Here is a 22,186-nt window from a genome sequence, read left to right as displayed (position 1 = left end):
ATAAAATGTCTTATATTTCTAAGTTCATATTATATTTCTAAGTTTTTATATTTTCCATATTGTATACATTTTAGACTTCCTCAAAATACTATAGTATAAAATCTAAAAGATATTAGCCTTTTCCAGCATAGATAAATGTACACAAACTCCCTTAGGTTAAAAATAAATGGATAAAATAAGGCATATTCAACAGATGTGCGCGTTTTACATTTAAGCACATAATTTATTGATCCTACAGAATGCAAAGATGCTTCCATTAAATAAGGCTGGGGACATCAAAATTACATCTTTAATTCCTCTCTCCTGAAGTGTTCATATATTACATTTTCTTGGTTGTAAGTGATCACAGTTTCCCAAATCTTATCAAATCCGTTAATGAACAGAAAAGACTAAAAAACGAATCAAACTATTGCCGTATCTGTTAAGTCCAATCACTGGCAACTCCAGCATCTGCTGGAAGAAGCTGACCTCTATCAATCAACAATTTCATCAGTCCTTTCCTCCGTCTCCATGTCACCCTCAGTCCATAGTCTTCCTCAGGTGTGTCCTGCACCAGGACACTTGTGTCCTCAGTACATGGAAGAGATTTTCCTTGGTTTGGAGGGAAGAGGAGATGTTGAACACTGGATGGAGATGTGCTGGAACAATGTGGCATTTCTGGCGTCTCTATATTCGGGGGGTCGGGAACTAAGCTTGTGTTCGGTGTGTGAACAGAATCCATAGACGTTCTATTTCCATTTTTACGGATCTGAAGGTTCTTTAAAACTTCTGAACGCCTGGAGGTGGATAGAACACGGGTAGCCATCCTCATCTTCACCCCTTTTCGAGGAAAGTGAGTTCTTCTCGGAGTTTCTCTACACTCCTTGCTATGACCGTCTGAGGAAACCTGCCTGTCATTCTTCGTCCGTGTACTACTAAAATTTTCACGTTGGTGCTGCGAACCTGCTGTGGTTGCCTCAAAGGACAACGGAATATATTTGCATCCCTTTGCTCTTCTAGGCTGAGGAAACCCCAAATCTGGCGCCTTATTTGAGATTCTCGTATGTCTCTGGTTATTTCTCCTCCCTCGGCCACATCCACTAACTGTTGTGGTTTCAAGTGAATTAAACTCCGGAGACACCTACAAACAGACAATATATCAGTTAATAAAATGTCTGCACTCAAAACATTCAAGTAAGGATTGCAAAGCATGCAAATACCCAAGATGTACATGGTGCACCACTTTGCTGTGGTTTTCCTGATATAAATGTCTTGGGTTGAATGGCACTCCGTAGCTGTGGTCCATACTCATGCTTTGGTCCATTAATGGGAGCCTCCACAAACAACAGCTGAGATTTGTGCGGGTTCAGCAGCCTCTTCTTATGTGAATTGCGGGGCATTAGAAGACATGATAAGCTTCAAGGAAGGAAAACAAGATGACATGAGACAGAGAATTACTACTACTGTCAGTTGCCTGCACATTGTATAAGACACACACTACTGACTGCTAACACATTTATGAGTCTCAAACCCCGTAATACTCATTCAAAAATGTCATTCGCATTTTATCATATGTTTTATGCAATGTCCCTCGACATACACTTAGTAAGAGATGGCAGCAGTACTATGAGCTATCAAGAAAGTTCGCACGAGGAAAATGTAAGTTACATGTCATGCAATGAAAACCTTAGCTGATACTCACGCATCGCTTTGTATTTCTTCTTAATCGCATTGTATTTCCTCTTTGGACCGTGTAAATTCAACAAAGAGGCTGATAAACCGTCTAACTGAGGTTCATCCTCGGTTCACAAACTCCGGTTCCTCCCAGAAAAAAATTGATTGAATATTAGTTAGCCTAACAGTAGGTTACCACAAGAGGCGTGGCTTAGTGGCCCAGACGTTGTTTTGATTGGTCGAGTAGGATGGAGCCACACTTTTAAAGTTGCAATATTATTATTTTTTTTTATCCGTGTTACTATTCAGGTGTAAAATTGAAACTAGACCACTGCTGACGCAGCACATAAACTGTGTTACTTTTCTCAGCACATTTTGAAAAGCACTAGATATACTCGTGTGTAATTTACTGAAACAGAATAGGCCTATTCAAATTTTATATAAGAATATTTTCTGTTGAAGAATGTAGAAGATTTCCGCTTCGCAGAATGCAGAATTTATATTTCTGAGCCGCCGATCGCCCCCTAAAGGAACACAACTGACTGTACCACAGAAAACGGCAACACTTTCGACACTTTCCGCTCGATGGCTCCGCCCATGTGTAGCGTCCATTGGGCTACACGCGATCACGTGATAGCGCTGTCCCGCTCTGCGCCAAAATTCAAAATCTCACCAAATGTGCAACAAAAGTCCCTGGACCAGAGTTTTTATTTTAGCCACATCAAAATACCTTTTATCACTCATCACTGCCAGATTAACTCCGATAAACCAAGTCTGCACGGCTGCCATGAGATGAAGGTTTGACCCGCTTCGTATTATATGACATGAGTTTTATTTTGAATGAATTTAGTTAACGTTAGTAGGGTAAGTTAACGTTAGACGAATCACTAGGCCTCACGTCGGATAATAAAGAAAGATCGTTTATACTTCCTTAATTTAGTGCTTTAATTAGATTACCCTACATTTTAAGACGACAACAAGCTCTAATGTGTTTTAAAACGACGATCAACGCGATGAGAGGTCATTGTAACGTTAATAAAATAAAATAACTTTTTCACAATTTTAACCTGCATTGTACGAAGTATTTTGTTTATAATTGATCTAACAAACAATAACAACAGTAAGTTACGCCAGATTGAAAGTAATCGTTTTGTAACGGTATTTTATATTTTAGAACTAAAATCGTCATTCAAAGACGTTAGACAAAAAAGTCGTTTATCAGCTGACGTTCTTCTCGGTATGTTACATTTAGCCAAGATCTTTATATATATATATATATTTATATTTATATATATTTGTATTTTAGATATTGAATGTGTATTTTATATATCCATTTTTATAGACACTTATCAGCTTTTGATTCAAGACTGTTTGTCATTTTATTGTTCGTATGAAGCACTGTTAAGCTGAATAGTTCCTGTATGTGCTGTACTTAAGAAGGAAAAGATGTAAACATGGCATATTATGTGCTTCATATGTTGCAGACAGTCGTCAGACAGGCCTTTTTGCTGTGAGCAAACAATGAGAGAGAGCCCGAGGAGACCCATCATCCTGAAGAGGAGGAAGCTGCCCTTTCAGAAGAGTGAATCTGATGTAGGGTGTGATGAGGCTGATGGGCCACGCTCCAAGACCACCCCAACCCTGTCCACTGCCCGCTGCTTCCCTGATGGCATCCGGATGATGGACCACCCCACCATGCCAGACACTCAGGTGGTGGTGATCCCGAAAGCAGCAGATCTGCAGAGCGTCATCAGTGCCCTGACGGCCAAAGGAAAGGAGTCTGGACCTCAGGGCCGAAACAAGTTCATCCTGCTCAGTGGCAGCACCAGTTTGAAGGAGGAGAAAGCCCTCGGGTGTTTATCTACAGAACCTAGGGATGAGCTTGAGAAAGGTGAGGGACGTGGCTAAGACTTCCTTAAAAACACGTGGATGTTCTCAAAAATGTGTTTTCTGAAATGTCCTTTGTCATGATGTCAGTGAAAAGGGAGACGGAGTGCTTCCCGCTGGATGACAGTCTGACAAACATCCAGTGGCTGGGAAAAATGAGCTCTGATGGGCTTGGATCAGAATCAAACCAAAAATGCACCAACGAAGACAATCCAAATGACTGTCCTCAGGTACACAACATTCAAGTCTCCCTATCCTTTCTTTGAAATGCACGTTATAGGTTAGAGATAACTGGCATGCCATATTGCAAAAGGAAGGTAGAATATAGGGGCACAAATATTTGATTATTCTGTTATAGATAGTGTTGTGGATAATACATCGGTGCATGTTTAAAAAAAATGTTTTAGAATAAGGTAACGCTTTACAACAAGGTTCATTAGTCAGTTAATTTAGTTAACGTGAAATAAGAATGAACAACACTTCTTCAGCATTTTTTAAATCTTAATGTTAATTTCAAGATTTACTAATGCATTATTAAAATCTAAAGATGTGCTTGTTAGGATTTGTTAATGCACTGTGCATTAAGATGAACTAAACTATTTTCATTAACACTAACAAAGAGTAATAAATGTATTGTAAAGTGTTACCTTTAATATTTAATCAAAATGACTTAAGTGGATCTTCTGGTGAAAACGACAGACTGGTGGCATTCTTTAATTGCATTCTTTAAATTTGTTTTTTGCCTTTTAAGCAGTCCAAAGCTCCAGAAAAGGAGAAGGACCCTCTGTCTGAGAGACCACCATATTCCTACATGGCTATGATCCAGTTTGCAATCAACAGCAAGAAGAACCGACGCATGACCCTGAAAGAAATTTACAATTGGATCGAAGACCACTTTCCGTACTTCAGAAATGTTGCCAAACCTGGATGGAAGGTAGTGTATAAAGCCTGCATAGTTTCAGTTTACCTCTCTTGTAAGATATCCGAGTGTGATTAATTTATTTATTTTTGTCAGAATTCTATACGTCATAATCTCTCGCTGCATGACATGTTCGTCCGGGAGACGTCTCCCGATGGCAAGATCTCCTACTGGACGATCAGACCGGAAGCAAACCGCTGTCTCACTTTGGACCAGGTCTACAAGGTGTGTATACCTCATTTTAATCTTAATACAGATCACACACTCACTTCATTATGTGCCAGTCACTTACTGTGCTACTGTGTCCACTTCCTGGCTCATCCCACAGCCTTTGGTTGACCCAGTGACCCCCCCTTGCCCTCAGATCACACAAGTTGGTTTCAAACAAGTAAGACCCCTTTTCCTACTAATTCATCTTTTCATGGCAGATCTACAGGTCGTAAGACAGGGACCAGCCTCTCTACTTCTCCAGGAATCAGTTATTTTATTTCAGGGACAGTCAGACAGAAGGAAGCACGTTCAGTTTGAGATCATCGCTTGTTTTGTTCTTTTAGTCATCTGAGAGTCATCAAAAAGGCAGACAGTATTGAGACTGCAGTTATTTTGAAAGTCTCATTTTGTGCAAAAGTAAAGAAAATCTCTTTTTTTTTCCCGTAGCAACAGAAGAGAGGTCCTCCGGAGCTGAAGAAAGCCATACCCGCCACAGGTGGCACAGGTGAGTGTTGAAAGGCATGAGTGTCTCAGAGTGCATGATGAATTTGTTTCCTGACAGTCGTTTGTCTTTGCTCGCCCTCAGAGAGGAAGATGAAGCCGCTTCTGCCTCGGACAGACTCATACCTGGTTCCCATCCAGCTTCCTCTGGGTCAGTCACTCTTCCTGCCCTCCTCCAGTCCCGCGTCTCTCGCCGTTCCTCCACACGCTCACAGTTCCTCCACTCCCAGCTCCAGCGGTGCGAGCAAGCGGGTCCGGATTGCCCCTAAGGTAATACCTACCCGTTTATATGAGTGGATCTCACAAAAAGGGCTCTAGGTCATATTTCATCAAAAGAAAAGCTATATTCTTAGAAAATAAAACCTAATTTATTCTTTGTGGTGATTCTCAATACTGTAATGTTTTCTTTTTTATGGTATAATTTCAAACACAGTACAACATGCAAGCATTATTTGTAAATACTTTGCTATGCAAGATATATTTATTTATAGTCATTTATCTAAATAATTTTTCCAATAATTATTTGGTTGCATGTGATTTACTCATTAATTTCACATAGGGGAAAAAACTGAATTCTAGCCCTGATGGAAAATCTAGCTAAAACCAGAATTTATTGGTCATTTTTTATCTTTACCTGATTCAAGGTAGTCTAGAGCAGGTGGACTTCCAGATGGTTTTGGTAAACCATTGTAGAGCAGTCAACAGGGGTTTGCATTGCCCTTAATGTAGATCATACTTGCCTGATGAAATTTTACAAATTCTAGCAAAAATGTAGGCATCAGAGCAAACACTATCATTTAATTTGTATTAATTACACTAATACTAGTTGTATTAGATCATGAAAACACTGAATTTCAGCCCCGCAGGAAAATTTAGCTAAAACCACATTCTAATCCTTTTTTTGGGTCATTATAGTCTGATCCAAGTTATTCAACATTGTTGGTTAGCTGGACTTTCACCTGGTTTTGGGCTGGTAGACCACATTTGGTGTATCCAACAAGCCAATTATGTTATTCCAAATCCACCTTATGCTAGCATGATCTTTTTTTCCCAGCACGGAAGTCATAACTTGAGAAATGTGTGTAGAAATAGAGTGAATAGAGCATGTACTGGTTGTTTAATGCTTGTGTGTGTGTGTGTGTTTTGTGAAATGTATCTCAGATTGACGTGAGCTCGGTCATGCTGTGTGCATCCACCTCTCAGGATATAAAGGAGGAGCCTGTGAGTGTGTCTATGACTCCTGAGGTGTCTGCAGCTCCGCCCCCCAAAACCAGACACAGAGAAAACCGCAGCTCCCGCCGCAAACAGCGTCTAGTCCTGCCAGCCACCGAGGAACCCGTCCTGCTCTACCCCGACAGCACTCTCTTTGACTCGGGCGTGGTCTCCGACGTCTCCACCTTCCAAGACACTCACGATCCGGAGCCCCAATCCACCTGTAAACCTGACCCCGACAGCCCAAACAGAGAATATGCTTTTAAAACGCCCATCAAGAGCAGCCACCCTTCCTCATCCACTCCCAGTAAGCTTCCCACAGTTCTGGAGCCCTGGAGGATCACTCCTGTCGGAAAGGGAGGCGTGCTGGACTTCAGCCCCATCCGTACGCCCAGCGGGCCACAGCTTACCCCGCAACGGAACGAACACACACCTTTCAGCTTCAACAGCACGCCTTTCAAAGAGCTGGCGCTCTTCAGCTCCCCTCGAGAGCTGCTCACCTGCTCCAGACCTTCTCCGAGACGCTCCACTCCGACCTGCTCCAGAGAGCTGTTGCAAATGGGTGCCGCCAACCGCTCTCTCACTGAAGGCCTCGTCCTGGATACCATGAACGACAGCCTGAGTAAAATCCTAGTGGATATCAGCTTCCCCAACCTGGAGGATGATGATCTCTGCATGGCAAACATCAGCTGGTCCCAATTTATCCCGGAGCTCAAGTGACTCCTGAAGCATATCTCAACTTCTTTTATCCGAGCTGCTCACACTTCCCTCACTGCCTTTGATTCTTATTTACTTGCTATTGATCTCTTAAGTATTTTCTTAACTTCTATTGCTATTTCACTGCCTTTTACTGTACGTGTCTGTGTTTCGGATGTGTAGGCCTTTGTTTGTGCGCAAAACTGTTAGTGACGAATGTACTTAGATGAGATTAATTTGCACAAGTTGTAATATATAAATATGAGTGTGTGAGAGAGAGTGTATATTATAAGTGGACATACAGATTTGCCAGATGAATGAATTTACACTACTCAATTCTACAGTGTTTCTTTATTTTGGAATGATTTTGAAAACCTTGGATTAGCCAGATAGACTGACGGTAAAAATAGCACACAACAACAGATTTTTAAGACAATTTGGGGTGTGAAAAAAAGCCTCACATTCAAATTAAAGGGATAGTTCACACAGTTATAAAACAATCTGCCCCCCACTTGTTCTAAACCTTTCTTCTGTTGAACACAAAAGAGGATTTTTTATTTTTATTTTATTTTTTGGAAAACATTGGTCACTAAACATCTGACTGTAGCCATTGACTTGTAACTTTCTTCAGAATATTTTCTTTTGTTCAACAGAAGGAAGAAACTCCAACTCATGGGTGAGTAAATGATGATAGTATTTTCATTTTTGGGTGGACTGTCCCTTTAATGGTTGTTTGTTAATTGCATATGGTCATGTAAGTGGTGCACTGTACTAGAATTTACTAGTCATTCATCTGAAGTGTATCAAGCTTTTTATAACATCCCATAATGTGTGTTTTAATGGTTACAAACGTATCAGAATAGTGACTCATCTCTGCTGCTGCTGCTTTTCTGCATTCATGTGTTTTTGCTATTAAGAATGATTTAAGTAAGACTTTGCATTCTGGATGTTGGGTATGACCAAGATGAGCATTCAGAGAGTTTTGTGGTGTTACAAATCTTTTAATGTTCATTTGCATATGTAAAGTGATTTGTGAGCATGCATCGAGTTCATATGTGCTTAAATGCATATATGCTTACGTTCTTCCAATGTAAAACAAAACCAAGAAAAAATGTCATAAAAATATACAAGAACTACATGGTTGACATTTATGGTGTTAAGATGTTACATCAGCATTAGAAATGAAGTACTATATAATAATAATAGTATATTAATGCACACACATTAAAAAAGCTGGTGGTTTCCATAAGACTTCAAAGCCATGTAATATTCAACTTTGACATTCCCCAAAAGCGTACATTTTGGTGATGCATAAAAAACTTACCATTAAGACCCTGTGCCATTCAGAGAATCATATTAGGATGTGTTTTGTGCTATTTCTGAAGACTATTGAAATATGGATGTTCTCTACTAGGCATTTTACTGAGGTAACAGGCTTCGACCAGATACACCCATTGTCATTTCCAACAAAGCATACAATTTGGTTTCTCTTCCTATTGTACTTACTTTTTGACAATAAAGGGATACTTTATACAGTCACATTTGTGATTTATTACTAAAAAGCTGTAATTCCTCAAAGCACTTGCATTAAACTAGTTTTGGTTATTTTGACTTTCAATAAAGAGACTGAAAGCTCTCAGATTTCATTAAAAGTATAATCACTTATGCTTAGAAGATTGACCAAATAATAATGGAACTGGAATGATATGATGGTGAGTAAATTATTACATTTTGGGGTGAACAATCAACAGCATGACTTCTCTGGGCATATTTATTTGGTTTTTCAATTAAATACAGATTTGATGAAAATATAAGTGATGCTTGCATTATTGGATAGGGTGCAAGGATGTTGCTATGCGGTTGCTAGGGTAGTTAGGGGCAATAGTAATATCAAGCACCACTAAAATGTAACGTTGACGCCATTTGACACTCAGATCTGTTAGTTGGCATGAATTCAGCTGGTGTTTGGTGAAGTTCCATCAGTAGGTCTGAACTTCCTGCTGAGCCACTTCCAGGAATATCTGCAGGTGTAGGCTTATATAATCTGCACAAGAAGAAGTAGAGGTCAATCATTGCATCCTTTCTTCCTCGACTCAAAGTAGTGCTGGATTTAAATACAGTACGTTCTTAAACAACATACCGATAGTTCAGCTGATAAAATGTCTTTCCGAAAAACAATTTCAGTATAACAAAACTCAAAGTAGTTTTAAAGCTCGTGAGTTGGACCTTTATACAGTGCATGGCATTGTAAAGACTGTAAATCTATCCCTCACATCCCTTTTAATCCATGTTAAATTCAATATGGTGTCTAATCTGGCTAAGATCTATAGCAATTTATGTTTAGTTTATGGACTTAATACAATAAGGTGCTTGCATGACTCACTGAAGGCTTTTTTCCAGCGTTCAGGTATGTATGACTTCTTGACTGTCAGGTAATACACAGGTACTCCTGATAATGTGAGGGCACAGCTGCCGCCTGTATTCCAGGGGTCCGAATACAATGACAGGCCCACGATGAAGAAACACACTATGGTAAAGACCACCGCAATTGCTAGAGGGACCTAAACACATTCAAAACAGTGTTTAATGAGTACAGTGACCAATTCCTTTTGATAAATCAGTTATCAGCCATTTGCCAACGGACCTTGAATGGTCTGGGATGATCTGGAAATCTGTAGCGGTGGATGATCATTCCCAAGGTGGCCAAAGCGATGAAGAGCCAACGAGAGAAGGATGCAAAGTTGATCAGTTGAAAGATCTCTCCTCTTGCCATCATGATGATCACCAGAGGATACTGCAAACATCAGGAGAAAAGTAAGCGGACATGAATAAAAATGGGAGAAAAGGATGACTGGATGGGATTGTACCAGAAATAGCACAGCTGGCAGTGGCGTTTGTCTGCGGATATGGATCATGGAGAAGATAGCCGGGAAGTGACCCTCTCTTGCTCCTACGAACAACATCCTGCAGAAACCGAGTTAGGATATTAAAGGAAATATTTATATTTGCTGAAAACCTACCCTCAGGCCATCCAACATGAAAATGAGTTTGTTTCTTCATCTGAACAGATTTGGAGAAATGTGGCATTCCATCACTTGCTCACCAATGGATCCTCTGCAGTGAATGGGTGCCGTCAGAATTAGTGTCCAAACAACTGATAACAACATCACAATAATCCACAAGTAATCCAAAACACTCGAGTACAACTATGAATGTCTTGTGAAGTGAAAAGCTGCATGTAAGAAATAAAATAAGACATTTTAAAGTTAAACTGTCCTGTCACTTCTGGCCAAAAACTAGTCCATAATAACTCCTCCTCCTGTGAAAAAGTTAAAAACTGTAGTCCTCTCACATTAAAATCCACCAACATATTTGTTTTTAACTGGTTTTGCTTATAACTGGTGCTTGGTCCGTGCATATTTTTCTCCCGATTCAGACGAGATTATTTTTTTTTTACTGGCGAAAGTAATAGAATGGATAGATGACTCATAATTAGCAAGAAAACTGTTTAAGTTGTGTGGATTACTTGTGCACTATTGTGAAGTTTTTATCAGTTGTCTGGACTCTCATTCTAACGGCACCCATTCACTGCAGAGGATCCACTAGTGAGCAAGTGATGTAATGCCACATTTCTTTTTGGATGGCCTGAGTGTGAGTGCATTTTAAGCAAATGCTCCTTTTTGGGTGAACTTCTTTTAAATTTTAACCTGTCAAAGTTAAAGACTACTACAAAGATAAAACATAAATTTAGATTCAAAACTTCTTTTGAAACCTTACCTGGGTGAACCAAAAAATCCTCCATTAAGAGCTCCAAGGCAAGAAAGAGCAACTAATACTGGTATTGCTGGAGCTATACCCTGCAGAGCCCGACTTGCAAATGTCTGCAATGCATTAAAGAGAACAGTCATGACCTTTACTCTCCAAACTAAAGCCTGTAATAACATCTCCAAAGTCCAGAACTACTAACCACTGCCACGGCATCTGACATCAGTAACTCATTTGCAGTCATCATGGTGTAGTAAGCCACATTGACCAGCACGTAACACACGGTAACAGTCACCATGGAGAAAATGATAGCCAATGGGATGGTTCTAACAAGAATATACAAGAAATTAACCTAAGTGCCTTTATATAATAATTTAATAAAATAATAATTAAAACATATAGTCAAGTAAACAATTTGGCAAAGAAGGAAGTTCAATATACCTGTTTGGGTTAATTACCTCTTCCGTTATGAAATTTAAATAAAACCTGTAAGCAGAAACAAACACATTTACATTGTTTTTGAAATCCCTTATACTTTGGATTTCTATATTTGATACTGCTTATAAATACCCACCATCCGCCATATGCGTAAAGACCTGAGTAAAAGGCCAAAGGAAGTTTGGTCAGAGTTAAAGAATCTGAGTCAAAGGCATTCTGGAAATTTTCAGTTTTCCCTGAAACAGGAAGAAAATGAAATATCAAGCACATTTCCTGCCTTTCTTGTTGAAATTTGAGTCCATTTTGACCCGGAAAAGATACACACAGATATATAAACATCTAGCCCCATTCCAATTTCTCACACACACTTTTGGGACTGAGCTTTGTTGATAAATATAAGCATGTCTATTGTTGAACCATTACCACGACTCCCTGACCTTCAGTGTAAAGGTTTAGCGAAGTAAAATTAATATTTAATTTGAAAAAACTATTCCAGCATACAGGTAAGACATCATGTGACTCTTACCATTGACCAGAGCCATGATGCCTGGGATGATGATCAGAATCAGAGCAAACATCTTGATGAAGGTCAGCAAGACCTGCGTACGTGCTGCCATTGACACACTCCAACAGTTCATTGCCACCACAAACGCTGGGCAGAACAGTATATAGTTTTACAAATGTATTTTTAACTAAATCAATCCATAAAGTAGCAGCACTCACTGACTCCCAGCATGCTGACGATTTTGACCAGAGCTGTTGGAGCAGCACACGGCATGAATAACGGCTCCACTACATACTGACCAAAAGCCAGAGACACGTACGTGGCCACTGCAGGTCTGAAATCACATTATGATTGGACTCACTCACAATTCTGTGAACACTGTGAAATACAAACACTGCATGCACACACACACACACACACCTGATGAATATGAACTCAGTCCACAGTCGCAGGAAGGCAGGCAGGGGTCCCAGGGTCTCCAACAGGTAGGTGTAATGACCGCCTGATTTTCTAAAGCTTGTTCCCAACTCAGCATAGCATAAAGCACCTGATGAGAACATGCTATATTTCAAAAATGGATTCAACTTGCATTAAACATAAACACAAAAATATAGTTTGCAGACTGTTGGTAAGTAACCAAACAGTGATACTACACAAGTCAATGGATAGGCCATCAATTGTTTGACTAACTACATTTTTCAAAACATCTTCTCTTGTGTCCAGCAGAAGAAAGATACTCACACAGATCTGGAGCAACTTAAGGGTATGTAAATGATGTCAGAATTTTAATTTCTGGATGAGCTATCCCTTTAATGGTGGACAGGAGAACGTTAGGAGATTAACTACGGCATGTTAAAGACTAAACTAAAAGGGTAAACATGAAACCAAGACGTATGAATAAAAACCCAACCAAGACATAACCCTGACAGATAGATTTTTCAGGGGTCTTTGATTGTTGAAAATAAAGCATTTATTTTTAAATATCTTATTGTCACTTTTGATCAATTGAAGGTGTCCTTGCTAGATTAAAGTGTTATGATTTTTCTTGTGAATCTTATCTTAAGCAACAAAATATGTTTCCAGCTTTGAAGATCAGAATGATTTCTGATGGATCATGTGACATTGAAACTTGCATGATGGTGATAAAAATTCAGCTTTGCATCACAGGAATACATTTCATTCTAAAAGTAAATTAAAACAGAACACTGTTATTTTAAATGTAAACAATACTTCACAGTATTACTGTTTCTGCAGCATTAACTAAATGCAGCCTTGGTTGTGCATAAGAGACTTCCTTCAAAAACATTAAACATTATTCCAAACTTTTGACTGAAAGATGTTCCTCACCAAAAGTGGAGAGGATGCCACACAGAGTCCAGACCAGCAGGGACAATCCCACACTGCCCGAATTCATCAACACGCCTTTGGGAGCGATAAAGATGCCGCTGCCCACCACCGTGCCAATGATGAAAGAAATTGATGGCAACAGGCCTATCCTCCTCCTGAGATGAACTGCATCGTCTTTCACTGTTTTGTCAGTACCTTCATCAGTGGCCGACTCTCTTTTAGAAACCCTCATCGCTCAGTGGCCGATTTAGATCTTCACAAAGGAAATACACACATCATTTGCACAAAAACATCATACACTACACTGCATCGTCATGTACTGTCAAAAAAAAAAAAAAGGTTCTGAACTGGATTTTTTGAAGAACCATTATGGTTTCACAAAGAACCTTTCAGGGAACAGTTCTTAAAAGAACCAATTTTTCTTAGAATAAATTTTTTTTTTTTTGAAATTCAACTACCTTTTTTTTGCTATAAAGAACCTTCGAACCTTCTCAGAACCTTTTGACAAATGATCTTCCAGTCACATTAACATCCATTCAGATTGCACTCTTAATTATAGAGGTTCTAAAGGGTTTTGCAGTGCTGTCGTAGCAAAAGAACCATTTTGGGATCCACAAAGAACCTTTACGTAAACAGTTCTTAAATTAATCATATTTTTGTCAGTGTGAAGGCCATTTCATTATCAAATGAACCGTTTTCACTAAAAATAGCCTTGTGTCCAATGAAAAGGTTCCGTGGATGTTAAAGATTCTTCATGGAACCATTGATGCCATTAAGGAACCTTTTTTTAAAAGTGTGCTGTCTGGTATTTTTCTCAAATCATTAGCGCAAACATGTAATCTATACTTTGTATATGGAACTTTATTTCTTAAAAATTTTAGTATTATGTTTGTCAATGCTTTTTAGATTTTACTGTTGTTCAGAACATTCAAATGTAACATTCCCATTATGTTTGCAAAATGACGATTACGTTCACAAAACCAAAAAAGCATTTTAAAAACATTTAAAATAATACATTTGAAAAAAAAAATCTTAACTAGCAGGAATGTTAGTAAAGCATTCATAGACTCTTACGAGCTGGGCTGTGAAATGATATATATATTTTTTTAATTTTAAATTACCTTCGCTAAACAGTAATTATTTCAAACACAAATGCAAATCTTTATTTAAGAAGAACATGAGATCCATCAATCATTTTTCTACTCACCAGTCAGCAGTAGTAAGTAGTGAGACCAGTAAACGTTTCTCTTTTGCTCTTTATGCTGCTTGTTTTGCACCTCCTTTCATACAGAGTAACCCTGGAAACTCACCATCCAGCTCAGAGCTCAGGCCAGAAACAAAGCCAGCAGTCTTCCCAAGATTCATCAACACCAATCATTAAAGCCTTTTAGACGGGGAAAGCCATGTGCCATTGTGCTGAGTATGTGTGTAGGTACAGCGCTCACAGCGGGATGCAGGAATCTACCATGAGGACCTCCTCTGCTTGTTGTGGCAGCTGCAAAGTTCACTTTTCTTCGACATGAACATAAAAACAAATGAAAAATGACTACAGAGAATGCATGAGAACCCAAGAGCAGTTTTGTTAAGTCTAGCACACAGATTACTGAAAGCTCTTTCAGCACATGCTACAGAGTGTTAGTTTGTGTGTGTGAGGGGTCAGTCCTCAATGAGAGGGAGCTTAACAGTAAACTGTTATTGGTCAGGGGCCACCGACTTTCTCTCTCTCCTCGTTCTGTGTCTGGCTGTCTACTTCATTTAGTCAGATATCAGACATGTGTGTTAAAGTCTCTTTTGACTCATGAAGGGCCTCTATTGTGTTTTTCATTTTCTGTTGTGCACTATGCACCATGAAAAGCATGAAGTTTGTTAACAATTGACAGGCATAAATAGTGCTGGGGCATCTGAGATGCCATTCCCCATTAGTAAAATGGAAAAAATGTTTATAACATCTGCTGTGTTCTCTGAACATGTTTACACAGCTGATAAGGAAGCCAAAAAAAAAAAACATCTAGGGCTGAAAAAGTATTATATATTTTTTAAAATAGCCTACTTCACTATAAAGGAGTCAAATATGGACTGAATCCAACTGTTGGGTTACATTTTTACATTTGCAAAAGTTGGGTTAGTCCATAACTGACCCAAAGTTGGGTTGAAACATAGTGCTTTAGTCATCACTGAAAGTTAGAGAAAATGTTCTTGAAGTTAAAAACATTTAATTATTTTCTTATTTATTTAAAATCTGATGTAAATGAGTTTGTTGAAATAAAGAGTCATACTTTAGCTAAACTTGTTTAAATTAATAAAGTTAATTAATAAAAATTTTTTTTTTTTTCATGAAATATTTATTAAGAAATAACATTTTATATATACAATATTTCAGGGATAACGATGAAAATTCTCAGTTAGAGCACACACTGCAAGACCCAGTGGGTCAAACGAAAACAATTTGATTAAAATATGCGTCAAGTTTACGCGTACGTCAGATTAGGGGGCGTGGCGATCTCCGTCACTGCAGCCACGTAATCAGGGAAGTAGGAAGTGCAGCGCACGCCCTTCAGTTGCAGAAAGAGCAGAGTAAGTATAAACTTCATCAGCTGTCTTCATATTAAAATATTTTAATGGCAGATAAATAATAAATCATTTGCATATGTTTTTCTTTCGTTCGCAAGTCCGGATAATGTGTGCGGTTGTGTGATTAGCAGATTCATTCATTTCAGATTGAATGAAGTTATTATTATTATTTTTTTTGTGGAACTCTTTAAATGTTATGGTTATATTCACGTCTTTTAATATATGTAGTTACTGTCTGTTAGTTTGCATGTTTCAGATTTTTCAGATGTTCGTTTATAGTTGTTTTATAAATTAAGCTTGGATAAAATAATTGGGACAGGCAAATTATTCATTGCAGTTTATTTAGGAATTGAATGATCACTGGTTTGATTTTTCATCTGGTTTCCTTGTGCACCACAAACTGTATTGAGTTTTTAATAGTGCTGTCAAATGATTAATTGCGATTATTTTTGAAAATTCAGCTTTGCATCACAGGAAAAAAATGCTAAAATATATTCAATATATACAGTAATATTTCACAATATTACTGTTTTTTTTACAGTATTAAGAACTATTAAGATATCTTACCAACCCCAACCCCAAACTACAAAATATTTTGTTCTATTCCCAAAATGGTAGGTAAAAAATAAAAAAATAAAAAAAGGCAAACCTTGAGTGTAAACATATGTTCACATAGATCATGGTTTAACATTCCCTCATAATCATACACTAACATTTATAAAGATTGTTGGTCATTCATACAGTACAACATTTGTCATCTCCCAAATCATTCAAAACATTTGTCTGTGCCACAAATACTTGTTTACTGTACATTTAGAGTATTTCTACATTTCACTGCATGGATTCAAGCTGTCTGCATGCGTGAATGTTTAATTAGTGCAGAGGTTTTGGCTCGTCTCCGATTCCTCCAGCAAGACGATACACAGCCAGGCGATTATTTTTTTACATAATATATGTGTGGGTACTCTGTATATTTATTATCTTTATATAAATAAACACACATGCATGTATATATTTCAGAAAATTTATTTTTATATGTGAAATAAATTAAATTCTATAAATTGTATTAATATAAATGTATGTGTGTGTGTGTGTTTATAGGCTTATATACACAGTACACATATATTAGTCAAACAAAAACTTTTATTTTGGATATGATTAATTGTTTGACAGCACTAGTTTTTTAAAACTTATAATTTTTATAGTTCAGATTTAGCAATGTTTATACATGAAACAATGCAGTGTTTTAGTGGTAATCATTGTGGGTGATCCTGTTATGAAAGTTGTAAAGAATATGATTTAATAAATAAATTGAGCTAGATGATTGGAGTTGTTTTTGTGTTAGATTTCAGAGATGGCTCAGTTTGAGAAAGTATCTCAGAAGTCCAAGGTGCATCCGAAGCCGGAGGGCCTGACTTTGCAGTATGGCACAGCTGGATTCCGCACTCATGCCACACATCTGGATCACATCATGTTCCGCATGGGGCTGCTGGCAACTTTGAGGTCCAAAAAAACGAAATCCACCATTGGAGTCATGGTGACCGCCTCCCATAACCCAGAGGTAAGAGCCATCTGTGTCATAACAATAGAGTAGTGGTGCTTTTTTCACTTTCCAAGAATGTTCCTGGAATGTTTTCATCATTTTCAGGAGGACAATGGGGTAAAGCTAATTGACCCCATGGGGGAGATGGTGACAGTGGTGTGGGAGGGATACGCCACACAGCTCGCTAACGCTGAGCAGGACTCTCTTCTCAAAGAGCTGAAGGACATTATTAAGAAAGAGGACATCGACATGAGTGAGCCTGCAAGCGTCTACATCGGCAAAGACACCAGGTAGCCTGGATTCTGTTTACACAGTGGAAAGGTTAACAAATGTTAAAACTGAAAGCTTAAGTACATAGAGAGAGAAGCTACCAAACCTGTAGACTTCATAGTGGCCAAGCCAGTAGATCAAGTCAGAAAACGGCCAACAGAGGTTGCACAGTCTGAAAACGTGATTGACTAGCCAGTGTAGCCAAAAATAATCATACTTCCTGTTATAAAATAAAATAAAAATAAATTTAGGCATTTAGCAGATGCTTCTATTCAAAGTGACTTACAGTGCATTCAGGCTAAAAAAATTTTTACCTAACTGTTATCATAATCAGGATTCATTTCATACACCATTTCCCATAGTATGTTTACATAGTTATACATATTAAGTGAAAAAGGTGCAAGCTGAAGCCTTAGTTTATTATGCATACGCTTTTCATTATAATTCTAATAAGTGTGATTTTCATTACTAGATGTATACAAAATTATACAGAAAGAAAACTTTTATAAGCTATGTAACTAAAAATTGTTTCATACATGAATACAATTGTTTCAAATATTATATATGCTGTACAAATGATCTGTTTTGGGGTTTTATATCTGTTTATTGTCTTAATAATAAAAAAATAAAATAAAAAAATTGCAAAATGAACTACATTTTTTTTTTCAATATATTGTCAGTTATTTTTTTTTATGCATTTATACCAGCTCACTCTCATTTTAAACAGCTGTGAATGCATGTGCATGTGCTTTATACATTATCTGTGCAGTTTTGAGATCATTTGATAGATTTGTTCCCAACTCCGCATGGCATAAAGCACCTGATGAGAACATGCTATATTTAATAGATTTGATGAATAATACATTAGTTGATTCATGATTAATGGCTAGATCTACATATGCTATTGCGTTCATCTATAATATGTCAAATGGTTGAATGTGTACTGCATAAAATACATTACTGAAGTGTAGTGTTTTATTTCTCTTTGTATATTTTCTTCAGACCAAGCAGTGTGAGTCTCTCTCAGGCTGTATTGGATGGAGTTTCCAGTTTGGGAGGCAAAACTCATGGTGTGTATTATGCAATTATAAAACCTTAATTCATCGACTCGTGTATATAGCTCATTTAGAGATGTTTTGCATTTGCATTATATTTCCGAGTATAAGTACAGTTGGTTTGCCCACAGATATGACAGTACAAAGGTTGATGAATTGCTCTGTTGATTATATTGTGACATATTGATGGGTGTGTGTTTCTCTTTAAGACTATGGTCTGGTCACCACTCCCCAGCTGCATTATATGGTGTGCTGTTGCAACACCAATGGCTGCTACGGCAGTCCCACTATTGAGGGCTACTACCAAAAACTCTCACAGGCTTTCCTTCAGCTCACTCAAAATGTAAGAGCGACAAAAAAAAAAACATTAATGATGCTTATTATTTTTCTAGCATTGATTGCTTCCCTGCTTGTATTCCAAAGGCCTTAAACCGCACCGACGATCAGAAGAGGCTATTGGTGGATGGAGCCAACGGCATCGGCGCATTGAAGATGAGAGAAATGGAGCCGTTTCTTCGATCCGAGCTGCAGGTGGTGCTTTCGAATGACGGCAGTAGTGGGAAACTCAACCACATGTGTGGAGCAGATTACGTCAAAGTGCAGCAGAAAGCGCCTCAAGGTCTGTCTGAACTCCTCGAGGGACGTCTCATGAGAAAACTGCACCTCTGATCCCAGCAGGGGAAAAAAAGCCTTTCTTATGAGTAGAAGATGCTGTAATATCTGTGTTTGTATTAACTAAGAGTTTATTTTATGATACAATGAGATAAGCTTTGAAAAACACTACACTACTGGTCAAAAGTGTGGAATAATTATGCTTTTGAATGTTTTTGATAGACGGCTCACCAAGGCTTCATTCATTAACAGTAAACATGGTGACATTCTGAAATATTATTACAGTTTAAAAATGTCTTCATAAATAATTTAATAAAAAATCATAAACATTGCTATTTCTTAAATATAATTTTTCAGCATCATTACTCCAGTCGTCAGTCTCACGTGATCCTTCAGATATACTGATTAGTTATTATAGGTTATTTTTGCTGCTCAATTCTTAATAATAGTTCTTACTATCAGTGTTGAAAACAGTTCTTGCTTCTTAATATTTGTCTTACATATTTTAAGATACTTTAAGTAATAGAAATATAAATTATTGTAAAATTATAAAGATCTTTACTGTCATTTTTAATCAATTAAATGCTTCATTGCTAAATTAATATATTTGTTTATTTATTTTTTTATCTTACCTATACCAGAGTTTCCACAAAACCTTAAGCGGGAAAATATATACGAATGATAAAAATTGTTTCTTGAGCAGCTGATCAGCATATTAGCATGATTTCTGAAGGATCATGTGAGACTGAAGACTGGAGGAATGATGCTGAAAATTTGGCTTTGTATCACAGGAATAAATAACATTTTAAAGTATATTAAAACAGAAAACAGTTCTTATAATATTGAACAATATTTCTGTTTTTCATGTGTTTTGATCCAATAAATGCAGCCTTATCATACTTCTTTTCCAAACTTGGATATCACTCTTTCATAGCAATTTAACTGAGAAATCTCTCGCTTTCTTGACTCCAGGTATGAATATGGGAGTAGGTGAGCGCTGCTGCTCGTTCGATGGTGATGCCGATCGCATCGTTTACTACTACACCGACTCTAAAGGCTGCTTCCATCTGCTGGACGGAGACAAGATCGCTACTCTCATCAGCACATACCTCAAAGAGCTGCTCACACAGGTTCTAAACGCATTCTAGAATGAAGTGACCACATCCAAATATGAACTTGCACATTCATTTAATCTGTGTGTTTACGTTCAGGCAGAGTTGAACTTACAGATTGCTGTTGTTCAGACAGCATATGCTAATGGGAGCTCAACTCGCTATTTGGAGGATGTCATGAAGGTGATTCAATAAAAAGTCTCCTGTTACTTTAAGGTATTCCAATTTATGGTTAAACTTGCTGTTTATGAGATGTAACCCTAGACTTCTCCTCAGGTCACAGTATGCTGTACGAAAACAGGAGTTAAGCACCTACATCACGCAGCACAGGAATATGATATTGGAGTGTATTTTGAGGCAAATGGACATGGAACTGTGAGTTCACTGCTAAATAATGCCATTTTACAAAGGCAGATCCCTGGGTCATTGGCTAAAATTCGGTTGAAGGGTATTGATTTGAAAATTTAAAAAAGGCAGCAACACTCGATTTAGAATTTTACATTTACATTTAAATCTAACTTTTTTGCATTTCAAATGTTACATTTATTTTTTGAATTTTTAAGTTTAAATTTCAACATATTTTGATAATATTAGTATTAGGACTAGGATATGTTGTCATGCTCTTAAAATGTTCAAATATACTTTTAAACTTGTATTCATTTGAAACTGCACAATTTAGCATTCCCATCATGTTAAAATGTAACATCTGCGATTTATTTTTGAGCTCTGTTAGTTTTAACCAGTGTTTTTTTAACCAGGTTTTGTTCAGCAAAGCTGCACAGAAACAGATTCAGGAGCTGATGAAAGACCCGAACACAAACGATGAGAGAAAACGAGCGGTGAAACTCCTGGAGAGCACCATCAATCTGATCAACCAGGTATAGACAAACTGGATCACCAGACGCTTTACTAAAACTGTCTTTTTCAAAACTGAACTCCCTTTCTCTTTTCTGCAGACGGTGGGAGACGCGATATCAGATATGCTAGTGATTGAAGCGGTGTTGGCCATCAGAGGGATGTCTGCACAAGACTGGGACGCTATTTACACAGACCTGCCCAACCGCCAGCTAAAAGTCACGGTGTGTGCTCGTGTGTGTGTGTTTGTGAGGTTTATGAGTGTAAGAGTGTATATTTAACTGTTGCACTCTGCAGGTGTCAGACCGGCGTGTCATAGATACGACAGACGCAGAGAGGAGGGCTGTGAGTCCAAAGGGGCTGCAGGACACCATCGACATGCTTGTCAAGAAATATAAAAGCGCTCGGTCTTTCGTTAGACCGTCTGGAACTGAAGATGTGGTCAGGGTCTATGCCGAGGCTGACACACAGGTACACTGGATCATTACACTCGTTTTCTCTGATATATTGCGTATGATGTGTTTGATTGTAATTACAATTGTTCTGTTTATGTGCAGGAAAGTGCTGATAGTCTGGCTCATGAGGTCAGCCTGGCTGTGTATCGTCTTGCTGGAGGAATCGGAGACGAGCCAAAACCTCTGCACTAATTAAACATTCACGCATGCAGACAGCTTGAATCCATGCAGTGAAATGTAGAAATACTCTAAATGTACAGTAAACAAGTTTTTGTGGCACAGACAAATGTTTTGAATGATTTGGGAGATGACAAATGTTGTACTGTATGAATGACCAACAATCTTTATAAATGGAAGTGTATGATTATGAGGGAATGTTAAACCATGATCTATGTGAACATATGTTTACACTCAAGGTTTGCCTTTTTTTATTTTTTTATTTTTTACCTACCATTTTGGGAATAGAACAAAATATTTTGTAGTTTGGGGTTGGTAAGATATCTTAATATTTTTTAATACTGTAAAAAAACAGTAATATTTGGAAATATTACTGTATATATTGAATATATTTTAGCATTTT

General features: G+C 37.9%; 4 protein-coding genes across 7 annotated transcripts; 2 read left to right on the top strand and 2 right to left on the bottom strand.

Moving 5' to 3' along the window:
- Positions 1-202: 202 nt before the first annotated feature.
- Positions 203-1,823, bottom strand: LOC113095712 (RAD9, HUS1, RAD1-interacting nuclear orphan protein 1-like). Its single transcript, XM_026261060.1, has 3 exons — positions 1,682-1,823; positions 1,200-1,395; positions 203-1,120 (listed from the first exon to the last, which is right to left on the bottom strand). The coding sequence occupies exons 2-3, from the start codon at positions 1,377-1,379 to the stop codon at positions 422-424; spliced, it is 879 nt and encodes a 292-aa protein (XP_026116845.1). The 5' UTR covers positions 1,380-1,395; positions 1,682-1,823; the 3' UTR covers positions 203-421.
- Positions 1,824-2,195: 372 nt separating this feature from the next.
- Positions 2,196-8,617, top strand: LOC113095702 (forkhead box protein M1-like). 4 transcript variants are annotated; one of them, XM_026261047.1, is made up of 9 exons: positions 2,197-2,451; positions 3,138-3,544; positions 3,631-3,770; positions 4,295-4,474; positions 4,556-4,684; positions 4,788-4,847; positions 5,117-5,174; positions 5,256-5,440; positions 6,332-8,617. In XM_026261047.1, the coding sequence occupies exons 2-9, from the start codon at positions 3,175-3,177 to the stop codon at positions 7,100-7,102; spliced, it is 1,893 nt and encodes a 630-aa protein (XP_026116832.1). In that variant the 5' UTR covers positions 2,197-2,451; positions 3,138-3,174; the 3' UTR covers positions 7,103-8,617. The 4 variants fall into 4 exon arrangements, with proteins under 4 accessions (XP_026116833.1, XP_026116832.1, XP_026116830.1 ...); XM_026261045.1 differs by having other exon boundaries at positions 2,198-2,451; positions 4,292-4,474; XM_026261046.1 differs by lacking the exon at positions 2,197-2,451 and adding an exon at positions 2,784-2,890 and having other exon boundaries at positions 4,292-4,474.
- Positions 8,618-8,768: 151 nt separating this feature from the next.
- Positions 8,769-14,793, bottom strand: LOC113095703 (cystine/glutamate transporter-like). The gene is made up of 13 exons (XM_026261049.1): positions 14,341-14,793; positions 13,134-13,386; positions 12,207-12,333; positions 12,005-12,120; positions 11,808-11,933; positions 11,418-11,517; positions 11,285-11,329; positions 11,046-11,169; positions 10,856-10,959; positions 9,946-10,042; positions 9,723-9,872; positions 9,462-9,639; positions 8,769-9,122 (listed from the first exon to the last, which is right to left on the bottom strand). The coding sequence occupies exons 2-13, from the start codon at positions 13,363-13,365 to the stop codon at positions 9,058-9,060; spliced, it is 1,464 nt and encodes a 487-aa protein (XP_026116834.1). The 5' UTR covers positions 13,366-13,386; positions 14,341-14,793; the 3' UTR covers positions 8,769-9,057.
- An 836-nt stretch (positions 14,794-15,629) lies between these two features.
- LOC113095710 (phosphoacetylglucosamine mutase-like) lies at positions 15,630-22,139 on the top strand. The gene is made up of 13 exons (XM_026261058.1): positions 15,630-15,707; positions 17,050-17,265; positions 17,353-17,537; positions 18,520-18,587; positions 18,782-18,915; positions 18,996-19,191; positions 20,157-20,314; positions 20,396-20,479; positions 20,573-20,671; positions 21,055-21,174; positions 21,253-21,375; positions 21,449-21,622; positions 21,709-22,139. Exons 2-13 carry the CDS (start codon positions 17,059-17,061, stop codon positions 21,796-21,798), a joined length of 1,638 nt encoding a protein of 545 aa, XP_026116843.1. The 5' UTR covers positions 15,630-15,707; positions 17,050-17,058; the 3' UTR covers positions 21,799-22,139.
- Positions 22,140-22,186: the final 47 nt, after the last annotated feature.

The sequence above is a fragment of the Carassius auratus genome, unplaced genomic scaffold (assembly GCF_003368295.1).
Source record: "Carassius auratus strain Wakin unplaced genomic scaffold, ASM336829v1 scaf_tig00215768, whole genome shotgun sequence".
In the NCBI taxonomy this organism is placed as follows: Eukaryota; Metazoa; Chordata; class Actinopteri; order Cypriniformes; family Cyprinidae; genus Carassius; species Carassius auratus.
The sequence above is the reverse complement of the archived record's forward strand: the minus strand, read 5'-3'. Positions and strand labels throughout refer to the sequence as shown.

Bases quoted from the DNA above. Each gene is read 5' to 3' on its own strand.
- LOC113095712 (XM_026261060.1), bottom strand. From the start codon at position 1,379: ATGCCCCGCAATTCACATAAGAAGAGGCTGCTGAACCCGCACAAATCT. The intron at 1,121-1,199 runs GTATTTGCATGC...GTCTGTTTGTAG, and splicing joins GTGCACCATGTACATCTTGG to GTGTCTCCGGAGTTTAATTC.
- LOC113095702 (XM_026261045.1), top strand. From the start codon at position 3,175: ATGAGAGAGAGCCCGAGGAGACCCATCATCCTGAAGAGGAGGAAGCTG. The intron at 3,545-3,630 runs GTGAGGGACGTG...TCATGATGTCAG, and splicing joins TAGGGATGAGCTTGAGAAAG to TGAAAAGGGAGACGGAGTGC. The intron at 5,441-6,331 runs GTAATACCTACC...AATGTATCTCAG, and splicing joins GGGTCCGGATTGCCCCTAAG to ATTGACGTGAGCTCGGTCAT.
- LOC113095703 (XM_026261049.1), bottom strand. From the start codon at position 13,365: ATGAGGGTTTCTAAAAGAGAGTCGGCCACTGATGAAGGTACTGACAAA. The intron at 11,934-12,004 runs GTGAGTGCTGCT...TGTTCTGCCCAG, and splicing joins CGTCAGCATGCTGGGAGTCA to CGTTTGTGGTGGCAATGAAC. The intron at 9,123-9,461 runs GTGAGTCATGCA...CTTCTTGTGCAG, and splicing joins ACGCTGGAAAAAAGCCTTCA to ATTATATAAGCCTACACCTG.
- LOC113095710 (XM_026261058.1), top strand. From the start codon at position 17,059: ATGGCTCAGTTTGAGAAAGTATCTCAGAAGTCCAAGGTGCATCCGAAG. The intron at 19,192-20,156 runs GTCTGTCTGAAC...TCTTGACTCCAG, and splicing joins GCAGCAGAAAGCGCCTCAAG to GTATGAATATGGGAGTAGGT. The intron at 21,175-21,252 runs GTATAGACAAAC...TCTTTTCTGCAG, and splicing joins CCATCAATCTGATCAACCAG to ACGGTGGGAGACGCGATATC.